The sequence below is a fragment of the Callorhinus ursinus genome, unplaced genomic scaffold (genome assembly GCF_003265705.2).
Source record: "Callorhinus ursinus isolate GAN/ISIS: 27379988/994484 unplaced genomic scaffold, GSC_fseal_2.0 scaffold23, whole genome shotgun sequence".
Lineage (NCBI taxonomy): Eukaryota > Metazoa > Chordata > Mammalia > Carnivora > Otariidae > Callorhinus > Callorhinus ursinus.
In genome coordinates, this window is record NW_027397085.1 from 16,889,510 (window position 1) to 16,911,282 (window position 21,773).

Genomic DNA, 21,773 nt, shown 5'->3' on the forward strand with positions numbered 1-21,773 from the left:
GAATGCAGTGACTGAGGGAGCTACCTCCACAGAGGAAAGCCCTGATCAGGCCTAGTGCCCAGACTTCCAGAAGAGGCAGGGCTGGGCAGCTAAATGATGTGTGATGAACTCCCCCATAAGTAGAGTGCCCATATGATTTAGCATTCAAAGCAGGACACTTTTTAGAGTGAAAGGCAATGCTATTCATAATTACCCTTGGGTAACAGACATAAGCCTGGTAAATTCTGGGCCAGTTGGGTTTTATGGACCCCCTACCTATAAGGAACAGATATGTAAACAAATAAATGTATTGGTATTTTTAGGTGCCTGGAGAATAAATGGTTCTGTAGGACACTAGAAGGGGGGAAATGGAGATTTGGATCACTCTACCAGGGATTTCTCTCCCCAGTACAAAAGTTACTGTACTCACAATGAAGGGATGGGATACGACTATAAAAATAAAAATCAAAAAAAAAAAGAAAAGAAAGTGACAACTAATGGACTGGAGAAAAGACATAATAAAGATTTTATATCTGCCTAGTTAAGAAGAGACTTATCTACATAAACAAGCCTGATAACGATAAGTAGCACTAACAAGTTCATATCATCTATCACCAGATCAACTTCTACAGGAGTTGGCCAAGTTTTTAAGCTCATTTTCCCAGACAGTTTTTTCCAAGATGCATTACTGCACAATTGGCTATGTTAAGGGTCAAAGATAAAGAACTAAGAACAATTGGGAAGACACATCAGCCTGCTATGGAAGTAGGAAGGGGTAAGAACTCCAGGCTAATTTCAGAATGTCGCTAGGAAATCCAAGATGGCCACATATCAGAGACCAAAACCTGGCCGCCCCAAGGTTATCATACCTAGCCTATTGATGTGTTGTATTGAGTCCAGAAGTATTTAAAACTTTTTGAACTAGTTGCCAATATTTGTAAAATAGGAGACTTTCCATAAAAATAGCATTTGTAACTTCCCTTGAAAATTTAGAAGATATAGTACACTGATGACCCACACTCCCATATAGCAACATGGGACTAAAGTATATAATTCACTGCCTCCTTTAATTTACCTACCTGACCCCATTAGAGGCATTTGAGTTTGCAGTCCTTGGATGTACTCAGTTATATATCAGGATCTAAATACCAAGAACGAGGAAAAAGCAAGCACAGTCAAACAAAGACAAACCAGGAAATGACCGTCGGCCGTGTGGTCCACCCCAATCTGTGAAATAGCTTCCCCCTCACCTGGGACTACTTTCCATGGACTCCTAATCAAGTGCCAGGCTTGTGATTTAAGGCTTATGTCACCTTCCTACCCACTCATATCACCTCACTAGGGAGGATTTATTACCCTGAGTTGACATTCCATGCTGGTCATGTACATAATAGTAATAATACCTTTTGTGTATAGCAGCTTGTTTTTCAAAAAGCTTTCAGTTAAGTAAGTAAATAAATACGTAAAAAAAAAAAGTTGCAGTAATCTTATAATAGTGAGGTTTCCAAGCCCCTGAACCACATTAATATTCCTCTAACAATGGAGTTATTGATTCTCAGATGTGTTGGAAGCTCTGGAAACATTACAGAAAAGGTAGTCTTAGTAAAGGGATTGTTCCAGGCTTTTTTAGTTCAATTCAAAAACATGTATTGGATACCTGGTATGTGACAGCCAACGTCTAGCACCAGAGATTGAAGAATGAATTTGATCTGGTTCCAACCCTGGAGAAAATCTGTCTACTAGTAAACACATCATTGTGAGAGACTGGTTAGTGATTTAATTACTTGAAGAGTGACCTTCTGATTTGGCTCTCACGCATCAAATATGGTATTTGCCAGTCTCTATCTTTAGAGGGAACTCCTGCTGGGTGGTAACCTGGATTTTCCCAGTCCCAACGAATGTGAGACACCATGGCAAAAGTAAACAGTCTGTTTTAGGGAGGCTTTTTTTTTTTTTTTTAACTCAGAGGTCCTTGTTTTCCAGACAGCTAATTTATTTTTTTCCACCCGGAAAGCCCTTCCCTACCATCTGAGCTGTTCTGACCAAATCAGCAGAGACAAGCTACAGAGATTTAGGGTGTCTGGGTTAAAAAGGTTTGCTTGTTTAATTAGATAAATAATTTGAGAGTACTTTCCAGAATTACTGTTCCTAATCACATTGATAAATGCTTGGAAGACCCTGTCAGTAAGCCAATAGATAACAGAATCTGGAAGAAGAGTGAAACATTAGGGTGAGCTGGAAATAATTCAGAAAATCCTAATATTCTCTGTATGCTTGCATATAAAATTCATCATCATCATTACTTGGGGGGCACTTACTATTTCTCAAGTACTGCTTTACGTGCACAATCCTATTTAATCTTCAAAATCATCATATGATATAGGTACTGCTTTCTTCATTTTACAAATTAGAGAACAAGCTTAGGTAAGTTAATGAGCTTATATGAGGATCTCTAGTTAGTCAGTGGCAAAACTTAGGTTTGGAAACAAGGACTGCCTTAATCTAAAAACTGTTCTCTTGAATCTTCAGTCCTCATAAGGTCCCCCTCTGTCCCAGAATAAGCCAGCATATTGTCCATTCAGTGATTAAAAAGAGCAAGGACCTGCTGGCCTTGTTTCTAAATAAAGAACTGGAGGGGGTCAGAGCTGGAATAGGGGCTTTCTGTAGGCAGAACAGGCACATGCCTCTAGGACCCAACCAAACAGGTTAAATTCAAATGCCAGTCTCACTCACTCTGAAGGAAAATTACTTATCAATGGTTGCTTGCCCAGATGAATTCATTTCTAAATGTTCATTCCCCACAAAAAGAGCATGACTCTGGGGCCACAGAGCCCAGCTCTTGTGGAGGAGGGGGAGGCAGGCAGAGGGAGCCGCAAGTAGGAAATTAAGGCTGCAAAATACAATCAAGTTCTTAAAGTGCTGGGTTTTCTTCACCCACTTATCAGGCAGCCCCAGTTTTTCTCCTCTGCCTCCCACAGTTGCCTCTTTAATTATCCTTTTTGAATAAACATTATCTTCTTGATGTTCCAGCTTACAGTTGGCTGAGTTTCTACACTTGTAGAGACTCAGGCCTCCTCTTTCCTTCTTGGCTACAGTGGGTGGAGCTCCCCGCCTCCTTTTCTCCTTCATTCCTAGGCTTCCACCAGAGAATTTGGAAGTTTGGAGAAGGAGAAGACTCTCTTGTGCATCCTGTGCCTGAGCTTGTTCTCACCCAACCTGAGCCACCAGATCCATCTCTCTGTTGTTCACACACTGTTCTCTAAAGTCCCAGCCAAGTTTGCAAACTCTGATCATGAGTTAGCAGGTGGAGGAGGACATGGACAGGCTCTCCAGGAAGCCTATTTGGATCCTCTAAGTTTTCCCTACGTTCTACATGCTTCTGTTATCACACGCATGCGTTTCTTTTGAAATTACTGCAATTGTTCATTTGTTGTTCATAACCTCTAGGGGCAGACTCCCTGAAGCCAGAGATCTGAATTTAGCTCTGCAAGTTTAATACCTCTTAAACTACCAGATACCCCTGGCAGGTGTTTAACAAGTATTTGTTGGCTTGTTGAATCAAACCAAAGTTTAGGTAGAAAAGGATGAATCACGTAACAATTTCTAGTTTCTCAACTTTGTCCATGGAAAGTACTCATCTCCAGGTAAAACCAAAACAGACTAAGTATGTGGTTTCCTTCCAACTTGGGAACCTATTACCCTTAATCTCGTCTTGAGTGCTGCCCGGCCCTAGGTGATCTCAAGACTGACTCCCTCCACCCCAGGCCTTCCTGCTATTCCTGGGGAGAGCTTGTCACCTGCTTCTATGCAGAGCTTCCTTTGAAGGAACCTTTGCATAAAGGACTTAACCTGTGAAAGTCAGGAACTGAATAGGTGGAAGGAAAGTGGGAGGGAAGGACTGGATCAGGAAGTGGCAAACATGACCAAATATGAAGAAATAGGACTCTCAGGGAACTTGCTGACAAAAGGTGGGTGTGTAGGTGGGGTCAGCCACAGGGGATGGTGAGGACAGATGGGTCTGGGGAGATGGATTTTAGAGGGGCTCTCAAGAATCGAACAAATTTGGATACAAACCAACAGGGATTAAAATTGCAGAATATGGTCTTGCTTAAGGACAGATACTATTATACAAGAGGTACTTTGGGAACATAAGATTATGTAGGAGGGGGTTGACAAAGGAAAAGGCCCCTAGAAATGGAGGAAACAGATAGGTGTTCCAGGAATTTATTTGTAAGATAGTAAGAGCTAAAAAGGAAAATGAAGGCTAAATGGAAAGATTTATTTTTCCTATTCATTTGCCAATGAAAGGGTTAGGATGTGTGGCAGTTTTTGGGAACAGAGCTCCCTGATTAGGTGGGCTGTTAGTAGTAATCGTTAAGTCATTGGAGTTAGATAGTTTTGTCAGGCCTAATTCCTCATAGCACATCTCACAGGGGTCCAGTTGGTGCATGAACAGCTGAGACTATTTAGCCCAGACCAGTCCTGAGCAACCACTGGAACCTGGAACAGAATCTGTCTTTTGACTTCATATCATCTTTTAACAACCCCATATTAGCATTCTAGATTCCAGAAACACTTCTTAACTTAATTTCTCTACCTTGAAATTTATAATTAGGTCCTTATGGGCTTGTCTAAAACACTGCGCTCAGGAAGGCTTCTGTCACTTGTGCTAAACACTGTTTATGTGTTAGAGGTTGCAATTTGGCCATGAAGGTCCATAGACTCTTGTTTCGTCCTGAAAACTTGTTTTGAATTAGTTGCCAAAGTTTAAACAACGTGGATTTTGCATTTAAAAATTCAAATGTGGGGATTCTTTCAAAAAATCTGAAGAGCTGACAGCAGTTGGCCAGCTTTCCCACGTACACTCTCTGAAGTCCCCACCTACTGCCCCTGAACTCCCCAACCACTACATCGTTCCTTCTGGTGGGACCTTGAGTGAGCTATCCCTGCTTTATGTGTTCAACTGGTAAACCCCTACTGCCTGAGGAAACTCACACGTATAAGGAGAAGTGATTTACAGAGTATCTGCATATTGGAGACTGTCCTTAGAAATCCTTGTGTTCTGCTTCTCCCTTGCAGGAGAGTACAAGAAGAATTTTTATTATAAAGTGGGAGGAAGAGAGCAGAGGGAGAGAAAACTAACATTCATTAAGCTAAGTGATACCTTTCCTCAGCATTTACAAACTTAGATTGCAAAATCAGATTAGTGGGTCACAATCAATATTTTTTGAATTAAATAGAATAGAATAGGAAACATCAGAGCGAATCATACATGGTAAAGCTAAACATCACTTCATGTAAGTTCTGTTTGAATTCTTTATATACTAGATCAAATATATGTATGTGTATGTATGTATGTGTATATATACTGTTTCAATTATGTAGAGATTTCCTTTATACTGTGTATATATAATTATTTTTGTTGCTTTCACTTAAGTGCATGGTTTCTTAAAAAAAGACCATGGACAAATTTTGTCATGACTATTATATATAACACACAGGAGTTGCTTTTAATAAGAGTTCACTCCTCCCCACCTTTTTTAAACAAATACAGGTATCAAAACATTACTGTACATATTTTTGTACTAGGAGTCAGCACCCACACTTCTTAAAAAATAAGCACAATAATATTCATTGCAGCTCCTACTTTAAACAAGTGGGCTAGTCATAGTATAAAATGTATTTCTTACTGTGGTACATTGTCAAGAAAGTTTGAAAGTCACTGCCTCATCTCACTTAGTCTTCCCCCAAAATTCTGTATGGGTGGAGTCTGGGCCTTCAGAAGAAAATGGCAGTTCTCCATAGGAGCTGAAGGTCCCCATAATTTCTGCAATTGGAAGATCTCAAAGAATGCCAAAGGAAATAATCTGGTTATCCACCTTGAAGCTTATGAATAAAGGATACTTTCAAGGTGGGCAGGTATGGTTGTTAGGTTACCAAGGACAAAATATGAAAACAAAATATACAGAACTGAAATTAGAATGTCGACCTGAGTATCCAGAAGCTTCTCCATTGCTTTGATATGCAACAAAAATTTGTATGAATGAAATAAATAATCCCCATGAAATAGTGGATGTCCTGAGCATAGTAGTATTAGCAAAATGGCAAAACTCCTAAAACTTAAAAGTTGTACTTCCAGAGTTATGTAATGCTGTTTAAAAAAATATAAAATTGCCAGAAGGACATACTACAACAATTACTTTTTGTGGATCTCAAACTTAAGTCAAAAATCTTCTACTCATGTTAATGCCTTACTGATCTCAATGCAAAATGCCCACACATTAAATAAAGTAATTCTAGCTAGTAAATGTGCCCTGGAGATTTATGAATACATACATAAATAAATGTGTGTGAGTGTGTGTGTGTGTGTGTGTACAGCCATTTGGTTTTTAAACAACAGGAAGAAGATGCTAAGCAATGTTTTTTCCTCTTATGAAGGAGATATCATTTAAGCATAAACCTGGAATACTTAAAATAAAATTTGGGTTTACAAGATCAGGGCATGGCAAGAAGTGTTCAGATTGCTATGGAATAATATGTATTTTCCAAATCTAATCTCAAGAATGAAATAAAATATGAACAGCCTGCTTTATTCATTTTGCTTAATAAAAGAACTGCATTTTAAATTGCTAACGTAGCAGGTGTAATGAATACTAACTGGTTTAATTTTCAGAGTGATGCAGGTGCTGACTACTACTAGTATCAAAAATATGTACAGAATTGTTTTGATAACTTTGTGTTTTAAGAAGAGATGGGGAGGAGATGCATTGCTGTTAAAAGCAGCTGTCATGTATTGCATGTAACTGACTTGATAAATATTTATTTATTTTATTTATTTATTTATTTTTTTAAAAGATTTTATTTATTTGAGAGAGAGAGAGACAGCAGGAGCATGGGGAGAGGGGCAGAGGGAGAGGGAGAAGCAGACTCCCTGATGAGCAGGGAGCCTGATGTGGGACTCAATCCCAGGACTCTGAGATCATGACCTGAGCCGAAGGCAGACGCTTAACGACTGAGCCACCCAGGCGCCCCTTTTTACAATTTTTTAAACAAATCTTGCATTTAAGTTGAAATGAACAAAAACGAAATAGGCGGATGAACAGATTTTAAAACTAACATTAGTCTTGGGGTGCCTGAGTGGCTTAGTTGGTTAAGCGTCTGCCTTCGGTTCAGGTCATGATCCTGGGGTCCTGGAATCAAGCCCCACATCTGGCTCTCTGCTCATCGGGGAGTCTGCTTCTCCCTCTCTCTCTGCCCCTCCCCCTGTTCATGCTCTCTCTCTTGCTATGTCTCTCTCTCAAATAAATAAGTAAAATCTAAAAAAATTAAATTAACATTAGTCTTAAAATTCAAGTAAAATGTGGAAAATAGCCAGCGTTAGGAGGGTAACCTTTGGTGGTGTATTTTTAGCCCTATTTTGCAAAAGAGAAAACTAAGGTAAAGAAGTAAAATAATTTGCCTAAATTTGCCACATGGTTGCTAAGTTACAGAGCCAGCCTTTGAACCTAGATCTCTCTCCCCAATGCCATGCTCTTTCTGTTGTTCATCACTGTCACAGTAGACCATTAAAATGGATACTTTTAGAACTCCTTACTTACCACTGTACATCTGGACAACTGGAATGGATTTGTAACCTCCCTCCTTCTCACTTCTTTATTTCATCCTCCTGGTCTACTAGTGCACTTTTCCAATTCCCACAACATCCATTAGCTCAAGGCCACACATTTAAGTATCCAACCTGATTTTCCTTTTCCTCCCTCAAAGGAGTCTACTCCATCCAGGCTATTTACCACCAACACACATGACCCTTATTCAGGCTCCAGACATTTCTTCCACCTGAAAAGAATGCCAGCTGATGCCCTCCTCCCACAGCCATTCAAACCACAGACTTTGTCAAAGACCTACATCCAGGTTCACCTTCTTCCTGGAGCCCTATGCACTTAGCTACAGTCCATCCCTCCCCTTCCTTTCTCTGAACTGCAGTAGCACTTCCAAGCTGAATGATTTCTACATCACCTCACAATTTCTCTAGGCTGGTCACATGTCAGATTTTCTCAGCGGGATATTCTAAGTTCCTACCCAGGTCCAGGCCACTGAATCTTTCGTGTTCTTGTATTCCACAGCAACCAGCACATCAGAGAGACTCAATAAATATGCATGGGTTTTTTAACTGCTCTTTTGCTGGGGAAAAGAAAAAGAGGAAGGAAGGAAGGAAGGAAGGAAGGAAGGAAGGAAGGAAGGAAGGAAGGAAGGAAGGAAGGAAGGAAGGAAAGGGGAAGGAAGGAAGGGAGGAAGGAAGGAAGGAAGGAAGGAAGGAAGGGAGGAAGGAAGGAAAGGGGGAAGGAAGGGAGGAAGGAAGATAGATTACTTTCTGGCCATTTCTCAACAGTACCCAAAGCCCTGAGGAGGAAAAATTAGATGTCCAATACATGACAGATTTCAAATACGTGGGGACCTACAAAACACAGGCATTGTGTTTATGTTTTGGGACTTGCCATATATAGTATAGGACAAAGTTTTCCAAAGTATGCTTCAAAAGATGATAATGGTCACATGAAAAAAAAGTGTTTCAAGATCAAATAAGTTTAGATAATATGTGTTAAATGATGTTAGGTTTCTTTGCTGTGAAACTTCTAGCTTTTGGTAGGTGCGCATCCATTACAAATCATGGCAAAGAGGCTGCAAATACATTTCCCAAACCTGTGTGACTACAGAATTCTTTTGGTAAGGAGAATCTTGTAGGAGTAATTATCAGTTGAATGTTCTTTGGGAAATACTGGAATGAACCTCCCAGGAACCTCACAGGAAATGGTGCTCTTTTATTAACCAGTGACACATCTTATCTGTATTTTTTATACATTATGACTTGGCATGATTGGGGTGGTCTTATGAAGGCTATTCTAGATCTTAGATTCCTCACTAATATTCAGCCCAGAACTGGTTAATTGTTGAGTTTTGATGGTGCTGATAGGAAAATTAGAATTGGTTAAGGATTAAGAACCCATGAGAGTGGAAGAAACCCTTCATGTGTTAAATGCCTTATTGCAGATTAACTGGTTTAAACAACCTTGTAAGGTGAGTCAGAATAATAGTTACTACTGATTGAGTACCTACTGTAAGTCAGATATGGCCCTTGGGGGTTTTGCATGCATTTTTCATATGCATTTCTCATAAAAATTAATTTGTGACTTATATATAAAGGTTTGGATATTTAAATGACTAATTTAAGATAATACAACTAGAACAATGGCAGAAGAATTTAAATTCTGGGTGACTCAAAAAGCCATACCCTTTCTGATCTGTCATACCACTTCCCATGGGGAACTCTATAGGTTATAGATTCTTGGACATTTGTGTAAGAGCTTTCTTATCCAAATCTAAATATCCCTAGATAGTCTTGTACATCTAGAAAACTAATTTCTTTTAATTAAGTTTGTGTATGGAGCCAGCTCACAAACAAGTAAATAAGCCAATTAGTCCTAATATGATCCTGAGTTCCAAAACTTGTTCTATAATGTACACACATTTAACAAATGCGGGTTTACCAGTAGGCCAACATGATTTCTCACTCATATATTCAATTTACAGCACAAGTAGTGAGAATAAAAATTGGACATAATAAATGACCCTGCTGGGACTCTGTTTATAGCCTGTTTAAAAAGCCTAGTCTTAGGTGCCTGGGTGGCTCAGTTGGTTAAGCGACTGCCTTCGGCTCAGGTCATGATCCTGGAGTCCCGGGATCAAGTCCCGCATTGGTCTCCCAGTTCAGGAGGGAGTCTGCTTCTCCCTCTGACCCTCCTCCCTCTCATGCTCTCTCTCTATCATTCTCTCTCTCTCTCTCTCTCTCTCTCAATAAATAAAATAATCTTAAAAAAATAAATAAATAAAAATAAAAGCCTAGTCTTTTTTGCACACCTTTTGTATATTTTTTTCTTAGCTCTGACTTCAATTCCTTTAAATGGAATGAAGCGCCCCTTTGGCATTACTTCTCTTTAGGTATCTCACAGTGAGGGGAGTTAGGGAACAAAGAAGGCAGCAAAGGTACTGATTCTGAATGAAAGATTCTGGAGCAGTATTGATTAAAACAAATATTTTCTCTTCCCTATTCAGATGGGAATTCTCAGCCTGGAGTCCCTGGTGACTTCAGGGAGGCCAGTGAATACTTTTAAAAAAAGAAAAGTTGATCACATCAACTTTTATGTCCAATTTCCTAGGGAGATTCTCAGAAAGTTTATTAGACTGCCAAAAAGGTTAAGAAGCACTGTGACTTTTGAAATGCAAGAAATCAAAAAGGATACCTACCACCAGTGTCTCCTTTATGGGCAATCATTTAAGGAAGTTCTCTTTCCTTGTGAAAACTCAGAACAAAGATCAGGAGATGAAGATGATGGAATGTCCAAGATAGGGTAGTGAGCAACGAATCAAGTAAAATTTATAGAGAAAACAAATACATCATAAATGTAACTGGTCATTATAATACAAAGATTAAGAAGTGGTTCTTAAGTCATGTTCTAAGGAAAATCTAAACAAAACCAGCAGAGTACATATGTGTGTGTGGCACAGGGTGGGGAAGCAGATGGGATTGTGATGGTAGAAATGAAGCAGTGAAAACACAGAATAATTTCATGGAGAGGGGATAGACAGGATTTAATTTTGTTATATTGAGAGAGAAATATATATTTAAATGTCTGCTAGAAAGTAACATGAGCACTACAGACTGGCTAAACTTAGAATAGCAAGAGTAAGCAGGAGATTCAGTTATTCTCCCGGTTTTAATCTACATTCTCCTGATCTTGGTAGGATAGCGCATGACCTTTAGTTCATTCACCTGTTACCCCCAAACTTCATACCTGGGTATTGGTGGGTTCTTCAAAATTTCATTTAGTTTTGTAAAGATCATTCTGCATATATATTATAATATCTATCACTTTAAGTCTAATATTAATATTTCACTCCAGAAAGACACCATGGTGTGCTTAATCGAAGTTCTGGCAATGTTAGTTCCTGACAAATAGGAGAAGAGGAAAGCAGTAGACTGAGCATAAGAGATAGATAGATGAAGATGAATACATCTAGAGAGCCATACTCAGGATAGTATTACGGCTCGAACAGTACTTGCAAAGAAATATTCTGACTTGTTGTAATACATGAGTACTTATTGGTTATTTACTGAAAAATATTTGTTGCATGCCTGTAAATGTCAGGAACCGGTCTAGAAACTTACAGAAAGGCCTAGAAACAAATATAAAGATGATATAAACAAAGTCACAGAGACAGTGGTCAGCAAATTGTATCCAGGTGAAAGGACTGACTGAGAAGGGCAGCCTTAGATGGGAGAGTGAATAAAAGAGAGCTGAGAGTTTTATTGAAAAGCCCGCTGAAGAAAGGCCTTATGTGAACACAGGAGTATGGCATTGATATAGTAAGGTATTTGAGCAAAGGACTGACACATTAAAAACAGAGTTTAAGTGGGCACCTGGGAGCTCATTTGGTTAAGCATCTCACTCTTGGTTTTGGCTCAGGTCATGATCTCAGGGTCATGAGATTGAGCCCTGCATCGGGCTCTGTGCTAGGCGTGGAGTATGCTTGGGATTCTCTCTCTCTCTCTCTCTGCCCTCCCCCCCGCCACCCACCCTGCCACACTTTCTCTATCTTTCTCTCTAAAAAAGAAAGAAAGAAAACAGTTTAAGGAAGATTATTCTGACTTTCTAAACAGTACTGTGGTGAAAAAAAATTGAACCCCAGGAGATCCAGTACTAGGCTTTTACACGAATCTAGAAATACATAGGTGAGAATTTAACTGAAGGTGGCATTTATAGAAATTAAGAAATTGGTAAATCAAATGGCAAAGTATTAGATAGGAATATGTTTGGGTAGGGTTGGAGATGGATGTAAATATACAGCAGAGATGGGTGTAAATATATTCCAAGACTTTCGATTTATCAGTAACTTTCTTTGTCAGAGAATCTCAATTTCAAGTATAAAACATCCATACCTGATAAATAGTTGAACTAACCTCACAGAGTTACAGAATTCTGGAACTGAATGGCATCTTCGAAGGCATCTGCTCAATTCAAGAATTCCCTCTATAGTAATTCCTGATCCTCCTCCCCCACAGGTTAACCAGTAGTGGACACCCTTAAAACCAATACCCCACCCAGAAAACATAGTGTCAGCAGTCATAGAATACATAAATGTTGGAGCTGGAGGGGCACTAGAGATCATCTACCATCTCTTCAAACTCCTTATTTTCTATAAGGAATACTTCGTGCAGTCACTGACAAAGATAAAGTCCCAAAGCCTGCGTCATACTTGAAGGTTGATTGTAGATGATGGAAACACAGATAGCCTCCTACAAGCCGCCCACCAGAATAAAAATGATTCCTAAGGCTGTAACGGGAATATGGAAATAATGTATAAAGTTCTAGTACCTTTATCAGCCTTCTTGCAAAAAGTTTATTGTTACTTTATTAAAACAACTTCCCTGGCAAAATCTTCATCTTCGCTAGCATTTGCTTAACACCCTCTTTTGTCCTGTGTGGTTGAAATGTGAATTAGAGATTAAATTTTTTCTTAGCCCAAATTGGTGGGTATTTAGGGCCTACCTTGAGTGTCAGGGAGTATGCCTAGATATTCTCCTTTGAAGTTCTGCTGCGTCTTGGCTCATGACGGGTTCTCTTCTACTTTTCTGGCTGCTGCTTCTCCCACTCTAGGCCTCCCGATGGGTCCTTTCCTTCTCTCATCCTCCTTTCATACTATTCCCAGGGCAAGCTTTCTGAAAAGCAGATCTGACCATGTGACTTCCTCGCTGAGATTTCTAACAGGTCTTGCAGAAAAAAACATAAACTCTTAGATTAGTGTGCTAAGTCCCCCATGACTACTTCTCCACCTTTATCTTTGTCCTTTGCCAGACCCCACTTTACCTCCTTACCACGTGCAGCTACCTGAATGGCCTATGTTCTCCAGCTGTCAGTGGCACATATTTGCCCTCTATTTCAAATAGCAATTTCCATTCCTTACCTAGCCAATGCTTTGCTTCATCTTTGGAGACTCGGGGTGCACATTTTTTCTTTCAGAAATCTCTCCCGGGTCTTTCCCAGGCTGCAGTAGGTGTGCCTTCCCTGTCCCCCAGCTCTGTCTTGTGCTTACATTACACCTGCACCTACTGCCTAATTTTAGTGGACAGCTTACCTACATACTCTCCTAGGCAGTTGACCCTTGAACAACACAGGTTTGAACTGTGTGGGTCCGCTTCTATGAGGATTTTTTTCGGTAAATACAGTACAGAACTATAAATGTATTTTTTCTTCCTTATGATTTTCTTAATAATGTTTTCTTTGCCTTTATTGTAAGAGCACAGTCTATAATACATTTAACATACTAAATATATGCTAATCCACTATTTATGTTATCAGTAAGGTTTCAGGTCAACAGTAGGCTAGTAGTAGTTAAATTTGAGGGGGAGTCAAAAGTTTTATGTGGATTTTGGACCGTAGAAGGGATCAGTGTCCCTAAACCCTGTGTTGTTCAAGGGTCAACTGTAATTGTCTTCCTCCCTGGACTATGAACTTCTTGAAACCCAAAGTTACTTCCTTCTCTTTGGTATAGTCAGCACCTGGCCCATAGCAGGTATTCAATATATATTTATTAAAATGAAGAGAAGAGCATCGTAACCAGTAGAATATAAACTCCTAGAGAGCGGGCAGGAACTTTTCACTTCATTGCTCATTGCTGAATCTCCATCATTTGTTGCAGTGCCCAGAAAAGAATCTATCAGGTGAGCAATGCGAAGTTACTTAACCCATGGTCTCTCACTTACACTAAAATAATCAACAAGATTTTATTATCTCCAATCTACAGGTGAGGAAATTGTGGCCCAAGAAAAATTAGGTGATCTCCCAGGGATTATGGTTTATATGAGGTGGAGTGGAGATGGGAACCTCCTTCTACTCCTTCAGTTTCAATCAAGGAAAAATAGTGCTAACGGTCTGGTGTCATATGGAGTCATGTGGAGTCCCCAGCCCACCTGTCTGATGAAACTTAACTCAGACTCCAATTTCTTGGACAAAAGCCTCCGTCATCTTACAATGAGTTCCAAAAGCTTGCTTCTCTTCCTCTGCCTCTTCTTTCCAGTGTCAGCTCGGGCTGACATTTCTGTCTGTGCCAATCTGTCCTCCAAACTCAGTCCCTTCGCTGGATTAAAACAAAACAAAACTCTTGCTGCATCTTGTGCCTTCAGCAACTTTATTACAGATTGGAGGAGGGGGAGATCTATTGGGTGGAATTATCCTTATCCCGTAGGCCAAGCTGACTCCTTTGTGTTACACACACACACACACACACACACACACACCCACACCCTGGGGAGCAAGCAGCATATTCTTCCCCTTTCCTATGTCAGAAAGATCACAGATGAGTTCCACCCAAACCAGGGCTCTCACCTTCTGTAATAGGTAACTGTATCAGGTGCTTTTTTTGCAGGCAGTTTCTCCCTGCAAGAAATTCTGGTGAATACAGTATGATTAAAATTCCAGTGACCGGAAGATTGTAGTGTTTAGAGCAAGAAGCTTATCCCACTGGACAGTCTTTCATGCCTGACATATGCCTATGTAAAATTTTAATACTGAGATTGTCTTAGATAAGAATAGTCATCAGAAAGCAAATGTTCTATAAATTATTTTTAATTTTATTCTACCAATAATATGGTCAAAGATAATGGTCTTACCAATGTCAGCTTTGCTTCCTTAGCCCCATTTATTCGGAGCCCTAGAATTTTCCATCTAAATAAAATCCAATCCCATAACACACAGTACTCTGAATCACTCAGTGGCTTCTGCTCTCGAAGATTCAGTCCCAGTCTGTATTGCGGATGCCTGACAATATTTTCATGGCCAGTGTCTGCAGATTTCTCCAGCCTCTTTCCCCCGAGCAAGGCCCTCGGTAGTATTCATGGTAGTTCCTTTCTCTACATACCCATACACACACATCTCATTGAACATATGCCCAAGTCCTTGCTCATATGTTCTCTCTTAAAACCCCTTCCCTCACTCTCCACTAACTTCCTGTTTTCATTCGTTAGGACTTGGCCTCCCACTCCACCTCTGTCCCAGTCTGATTTAAATAGCCTTGTTTTATTCTCCAGTAGCCTACATGCTATCTTCTTTCAGAATGCTTTCTACAGTATAGTATGCTGAAATCATCTCCACTATCAAAGTCTAGGTTTTCCTTGGATAAGAGACACAGTCTTTTAGACACCTTGTTTTTGCAGACTCTAATAAAATGCATGACACATAGTTGGGGCTAAACAAATATTTGTTGAATTACTGATGGTCCTAGAAGTCAATGAAACCTAATCTTGTGTTTATTTCATTTAAAAAATTCTACTAGAACCTTAGGCGGCACTAGAAAAAAATCATAGATTGTGGGAAGATAAAAGTAAAAAAAGAAACCCCACAAAATTATGTACATCTTCCCTTTAGAGATTTTTGGAAGTACTAAGTGAAATTTTTTATATTTCATAAGATTTTTAAATACTTCAAAACAAGAACTTGGTGCCAGTAATACGTTTGGAAATGAGAGCAGCTTGCCAGTGCTCTGCTTAAACCTGTTACATGTACACACTGAAAGCGAATCCAATTCCTTTATGTATTTCCCATCAGATAAAATGTATAGAGGGGGGAAAAATAAGTCAGCAAAAGTTAGAACTAACTTGGACAAATCTTCTGCTGTAGCAAACTCAGGGAGTAACTAGCTCGAAGCAATACGTGGTGAAATGGGAATCATTTTTCTCTGGTTCTACCTACTTTAGACACTATCAATTCCATCCTTTGGAACAAAGAGGGAATTTTGGTGGGAATTAGAATGGGAGAAGCTGGAACTGGCTAGGAAGATATATATTTAAGTATTTGCTCTGTGAAGGCATTTAGTGAAGTTTTTTTTTTTTAATTTTAAGGAAAACCTGAATCAACTGTTTTAATTTATATTTATTTTTTAACTAAGTGCAGGCAAATGGTGCCCAAAGTAAGTGATTTTGTACTTGTTCTCTTCATTTACGCCAGTAGGCCTGTCTAGGAATTACGACTAAGTTATATTGACCTTTAATCATTCAAATACTGGCAAAAAAAAAAAAAAAAAGAAAGAAAGAAAAAGAGAAACCAATATCTACACAATTACATATGGATCCTTTTATCTCAATGGTCAGTGTTGCTGTAAGTTGCGGATAAGAGTAATTGGCTGAACATTTCCCAAGAAAACGACCTCAACCTCTAACTAACTGCTGGGCTTGGAGGTGATTACTTTTTTCCTTTTCAAAGGGAAGCTGCTGCTTCAGCATCTTCTCCGGGAGCCCCTGGCAGCAGTTCAGGCCATGTGTCAGGGGAATCCTTGATCGCATCACAGTGACGGAAGCCAAGTGCTGGCCTGCAAGCATGGAGGACTGTTTGTTCACAGAAGATCCTGAGCAGAAACAGGGGTGTTATATAGTTCAAGGGTGCCTTGAAAAAAACCGACACTGCTGTAGGAGGGGACTTCCAAGCGCTCAAGTTATTTCTCATTTGCTCTTCCACAGTCCTCTCCTTGCTTTTATGGGATTTAGCTAACAGTTGTTGCTTGGGCATTTTTCTCCCTGTAGTTCCTTGACTTAGCAAGATTTTGGACAGTTGGAAAAAAAAAGTGTTTTCATGTACTATTTTCAAGTAGTGCCACAGTGAATACTCTCTGGGGAGAAAGCCTTTTATTAATGAATGCAATATGTGTTCTTGGTATAATCCAAAATTAAACTAGGTCACTGTTTTTGTCCTGCTAGCTGTCGATGACATTTAGGTGTGTTGTTTGGTGTGGTGACTCAATTTCCTGTAGGATACCTGGCAACTCCACACTGAGGTTTTTTTAGTGGGGATGAAAAGGTCAGTTAATCGATGTCTTAGAAATTTGGGGTAAAATTCCTAGAAGTTAAACTTTAATAATGACCCTAGAAACTGTGGCTAGCCATATTGCCTGTAAACCTCAGGATTTGGGAAAAGTAGTATTCTCAACTCTATACTAATATCAGCAATAATTCTTTATTTGAGCGACAGTTTTATAGAACAAATTTCTTTACTCTGTCAGTAATTATTTTCCTGCTTATTGGTATGTAGATGTGTTCGGGTCACTCTTTTTCCATTCTCCAGATTTATACGATGCATGCAGAGGTAGTTAGAACTTAAAATACATGTATGTACCACATTATTATTGTACTCAAATGCTGATTGTCAAAATGGCTAATCTATGATTTGGATATAAAGTAGATCTTCTGAAATAAGTTGTCCCTCTTGTTGATATACTGCCTTCTTAATTATATATAAATATATAATGTGTGAAAGCATTGAAACTTTCCTGAATTATTTTCCCCTTTTACAATTAAAAAGTAAGTACTGGAATATAATATGTAGTGCCACATCCAGCTAAGTCCAAGGCCTGTATTTCTGAAAAGTTTGAGAAGTTGGTGAAGGTGGGGAGATTACTTATACTGGGAAAGTCCCTTTGAGGCTGAGACTTTAAAAGACTGGAGTGCAGGGAAAGGAACATGGAAAGCCAAGCTTTAGAGGTATGGAGCGAGGATTCCTGGCTTCTGTATGTAACCAGTGACCAGAAAGATGCAATGAACACATCCTAGGCACAGTGGTTTTGCATCTATAACCCACTGGATGTGCTCACTATTGACAACTCAAATAACCTAAAATAAGTTAATTTCCTCTTAAAGTGTCCTACATCCTTATTTCATACAGTAGAGGGAGGGGGGAAAATACAAAAACAAAAAACCATATAGTAGATGTACTACCATTTCAACTAGGTTGCCCTATACTTGCATATGGAAGGTATTAAGTAAAATGAAAATGTGTTATGATCATAGGCTTAATTATTGTTTGTAGTCCTTAGGGTATGGGATTACAAGGGACTTTTTCACATTACATCCTTGTGTGATATTTCCATTTTTAGAAGAATCACGTTATATTTTTACATTCTTATAATCAGGGAAAGGCTATGCAGATAAAACATTTAATACTATTTTAAATTATCTTTAAGGTTGTTACTTTTGTTGGGGGGGAAAGGCCCAATCTTACTCTTTAATTTACCTGGCAAGGTTTAAGCGGCTGTTTGTTCACCTAGAGTATATATACAGAGATTGCTGCAGAAAAGAAAAAGGAATAAAAGAAGCAAATTTTAACATAGAGTCCCCAAAGTGAATACCAAACAGTTCAAGAATCCTTGATAACAATGAGCCATGTGGCCCATGTAACAAATACTTGGAAGTTATTCTAACTTTTACAAATTTTACGTAAAAACCTATCTGGTAAATCCCCGGGAGCCTGAGATTCAGTCTGTGAAATTCTCTGTTGTGCCAGTGATCATTTATGGAGTCTAAACTTCACGGGCAGAGTTTCTTCTCCTTCAATACCTGTAGATTCGAAGACAAAGAAAAGGGATCTCGCCGACTTCATGTAAGCTTTTCAATGTATTCTTTGTAATTGACAATAACCAAGTTTTATAAGATGGGACTCTTCAGAGTTTGGGCTATTTTCCTCTCTGAAAGTATCGTTTATCTGCTTGCTAATGTAGTGAGGTTCTTGCAATTGATCCTTTCATGTAGAGCGCCCATGATCCCCAGGGTCAGCTTTTGTAAATAGGACTAGCTTCCATACTGTGCCTTTGGATATGGTCTTTTCATTTTCTTACGTTTGTAGTTTATTCTGCACATGGTGGGCAGAAACACCCTTCCAGACTTTTTCCTTTGGCATCAGAAGACCGTCCCGGTCTCTGATTTGCAATTCCACAGACGAAGGAAGCACGTATGCAGGACATGTGTCAAGTGCTCATACTACGTGGTGCATTCACATTGCTGTTCCTTTAAGAGAGAACTCTTATTAGACAATTCTGAATGTGAAAATACAGCATATTGTCCAATCTGCATATTCTAAAGCCGTCAACATTGTTTTTGTTTGCTCGTTTATGTCCACCCCAACATTTAGAAGTCTGGTACTTAGGAGGGGCCGGGCTGGGTACTGAAAGAGTCTGGTTTTAATAGAAGTAATTTTATTCCCACAACCACCCTGTTCCCTTGAAGTAGGTAAATCCTAAGCCCTCAGAAACGAAGCCTCAAAAACCCTAAAACCCAAACCCACAGAAACGGTTGCCCGGGTCCTAAGTAACGTTGTTTGTGCCGCCCGTCGTCGGGCTCTCCCGCGAAACCTCGCAGGGAGCAACGGATGGTGAAGACGCTGAGGCTGGGGCAGTCGGGGCGACCGGGAGGGGCGCGCGGGCTCCCCGCGGGGCAGGTGCGCGGCCGCGCGCGCGTGCGCGCCAGGTCCCGCCTGAGCCCCGCGGCGGGCGCGACCCCGGGTGGCGGGCGCTCCACGCCGGGTTTTGGGCCGCTCCCCTCGCGCAGCCCCACGGCAGCCCCACAGACACACGCGCTCGCGCCCGCGCCTCCCGGGCTCGGCTTCAAAGCGAGCGGCCGCGAGCTGCGCGGGGTGATGCCCCGGCGAGGCGGCGGGGCGGTCGAGGCTGGGACTTCGGGGAAGGCGGCGGCGGGGGGCGCGGGCGGGCCTTGGCAGTTGGCAGGCTCCTTGTAAGGGAGCTGAGGAGGGGCCAGGCAGCGGCGAGAGCCGCGAGGGGCGTGAGGGGGAGTGTTCCCGGAAAGCGGCGGTGATGGAGCCGCGCCGCGCCGGGCGCCGGAGGAGTTGAGAAAGAAAACAGGAAACGTGGTGGCCGCGCACCCGGCCGCGGCTGATTCATTCGCGTCGTGAGAAAGCTCGGCAGGCGGAGTGGGCGCGGGGACGCGGCTCGGGTCGGCCGGCGACGAGATCGGGCCGTGGACCAGGCGCTCCCTCCGCGGGGCTGGCCCCAAGGCGCGCGCGCCGCCCCCTTCGCCAGCTCCCGGGCCGGCACTCGGGCCCGTCGCACCGTCGAAAAGTCGCACCGTGGGGTTTTTGCCCGTGTCTCCGTGTAAAAGTTGGCTTGCCGCACTTTGTGCGCCCTCCCTGGACGCGGGACTGAGACGCCAAGCTGGAGAAACCGTGCTTCCCCGAGGCCGGCCGCCCAGCTAGCTGAGCCTCGGCTCCCAGCGCGGTGGCCGGCTCGGCACTATGAAGGAGCAGCCCTCATGTGCGGGCACTGGGCATCCGAGCATGGCGGGGTATGGCAGGATGGCCCCCTTTGAACTCGCTGGCGGCGCCGTGAAGCGCTTGAGAACTGAGTCCCCCTTTCCCTGTCTCTTCGCAGAGGAGGCCTACCAGAAACTGGCCAGCGAGACCCTGGAGGAGCTGGACTGGTGTCTGGACCAGCTAGAGACGCTGCAGACCAGGCACTCCGTCAGTGAGATGGCCTCCAACAAGGTAAGCCCTGGCTCTGCCTGTCGCCAGGGCCCCTAGACTGCTGATTCCCACGCTGGTGAAGCCGCCAGCCCCTGTGGCCCTGAGAAATACATAGAGATTTTGTCACACTGCATGTTGGCTGTTTTGCTCCCTTGGAGGGAGGTTCCTGTCTCTGTGCCTTCCCTGTCTCTTACATTCACTCCAGATAAAGTAAACATTTTGCAAAAGCAACTTTGACAGAGTTTGATTACAGCACCCCCAGGCCACAGTGAGTGGGGATTTTTGGGGGGGGAGGGGAGTGGGCTTGTCAGTGACACTTTGCCCTTGCGGCAGAAACCCAGGCGGGGCCATTGGCATTGCATGCTTAAGGGTATTCTTGGGATTCCCAGTTGGACATAAGAGTTGCCGGAGGTCAGTGCAGTCTCTGGGATGTCACCACCTACCGCACTCAGCGCTCAGTAGAGTTCCCTGAACTTGGAACCTTAACTCTCATTTATCTAGATGTTAGGGTACATTGTAAGAACTGAGCTTTTATATGTTCACTTAGCCTTAGGTGTCCACAGGAAATATCAAAGTTAGAAAGTTCATTATGATCATTACCTTTGTTTTCATGAATCTTGGGGAGAAATCCAGTTTTCAGAGGTCATTTAGTATGCTTCAGTGGGTCATTTGTGCCATGTATGCTGAAGTGCTGGCCTTGTTGGTCAGTGGAGTTTTGGGGGACTGAGAAGGAACCTTCAGCCACCCTTAAAGCAAGGTATAGTCTTGTCAGTGTTACTGTATTTTTTGGAATTTCTCTTCCTTGTGTCTTTAGTTATGTAAGGAAATAACTGGGATTATGTATGTTTTTAATGACTTTCTGGCTGAGGGGATAGGAAAGGAGGCACATTCATGTTGGATGCAGATGACTGAGGGATTCAACCAGTAAAAACTGTTAACTTTGTGTGGCAATTACTAACAGTTGCCTCTTAACGATATTTAAATATTTTGGCCACCTATTTACAAGGTCAGGAAGGTTATACCATTTTACGGTTTATCTGTGTGCACATATCTTTAACTGGGTGATGCTTTTTCTTAGCTTATTGTAGTTTTTATCCCACTTTTTTTGTCCCCCAGTTTTTTTTTTAAATACCATAGCATATCAGTCACTTGATTGTCTTATCTGTTGACAATGCTTACATAGATTGCATTGTTTTTGAAGTGAGAAGTTAGCTTCAAATAGAATAAAAGAGACTCCTCATGCACTGTCTACAGGCACTAACTTACCCATAAGCACACTGACCTAACCCAAATGCACACTGGGGATCAGATCTGGGTTTTTTGTTTGTATTGTTTCCGCCTCATTTTGAAATTTGGTATGGCTCCTCATCAAAATAACCCATCATTGGGTTCTTACTTCCTGCTGTGGCATCAGGTGCCATTGTTTGCATCTGGTTAACAAAG

At 41.4% G+C, this 21,773-nt stretch overlaps 1 protein-coding gene across 13 annotated transcripts in view; it reads left to right on the forward strand.

The window, feature by feature from the left end:
- The window catches only part of PDE4D (phosphodiesterase 4D), a 1,488,864-nt gene that overhangs the window by 1,414,087 nt on the left and 53,004 nt on the right, over positions 1–21,773 (forward strand). For 11 of the 13 annotated variants that reach the window (XM_073905441.1, XM_073905433.1, XM_025892336.2 and 8 more), the window contains one exon: positions 20,239–20,351. In XM_073905441.1, the coding sequence (XP_073761542.1) occupies positions 20,239–20,351 (113 nt within the window). Of the gene's footprint in view, positions 1–19,389; positions 20,153–20,238; positions 20,352–21,773 lie in introns of those variants that run through there. The other 2 variants (XM_025892340.2, XM_073905440.1) reach the window with 2 other exon arrangements.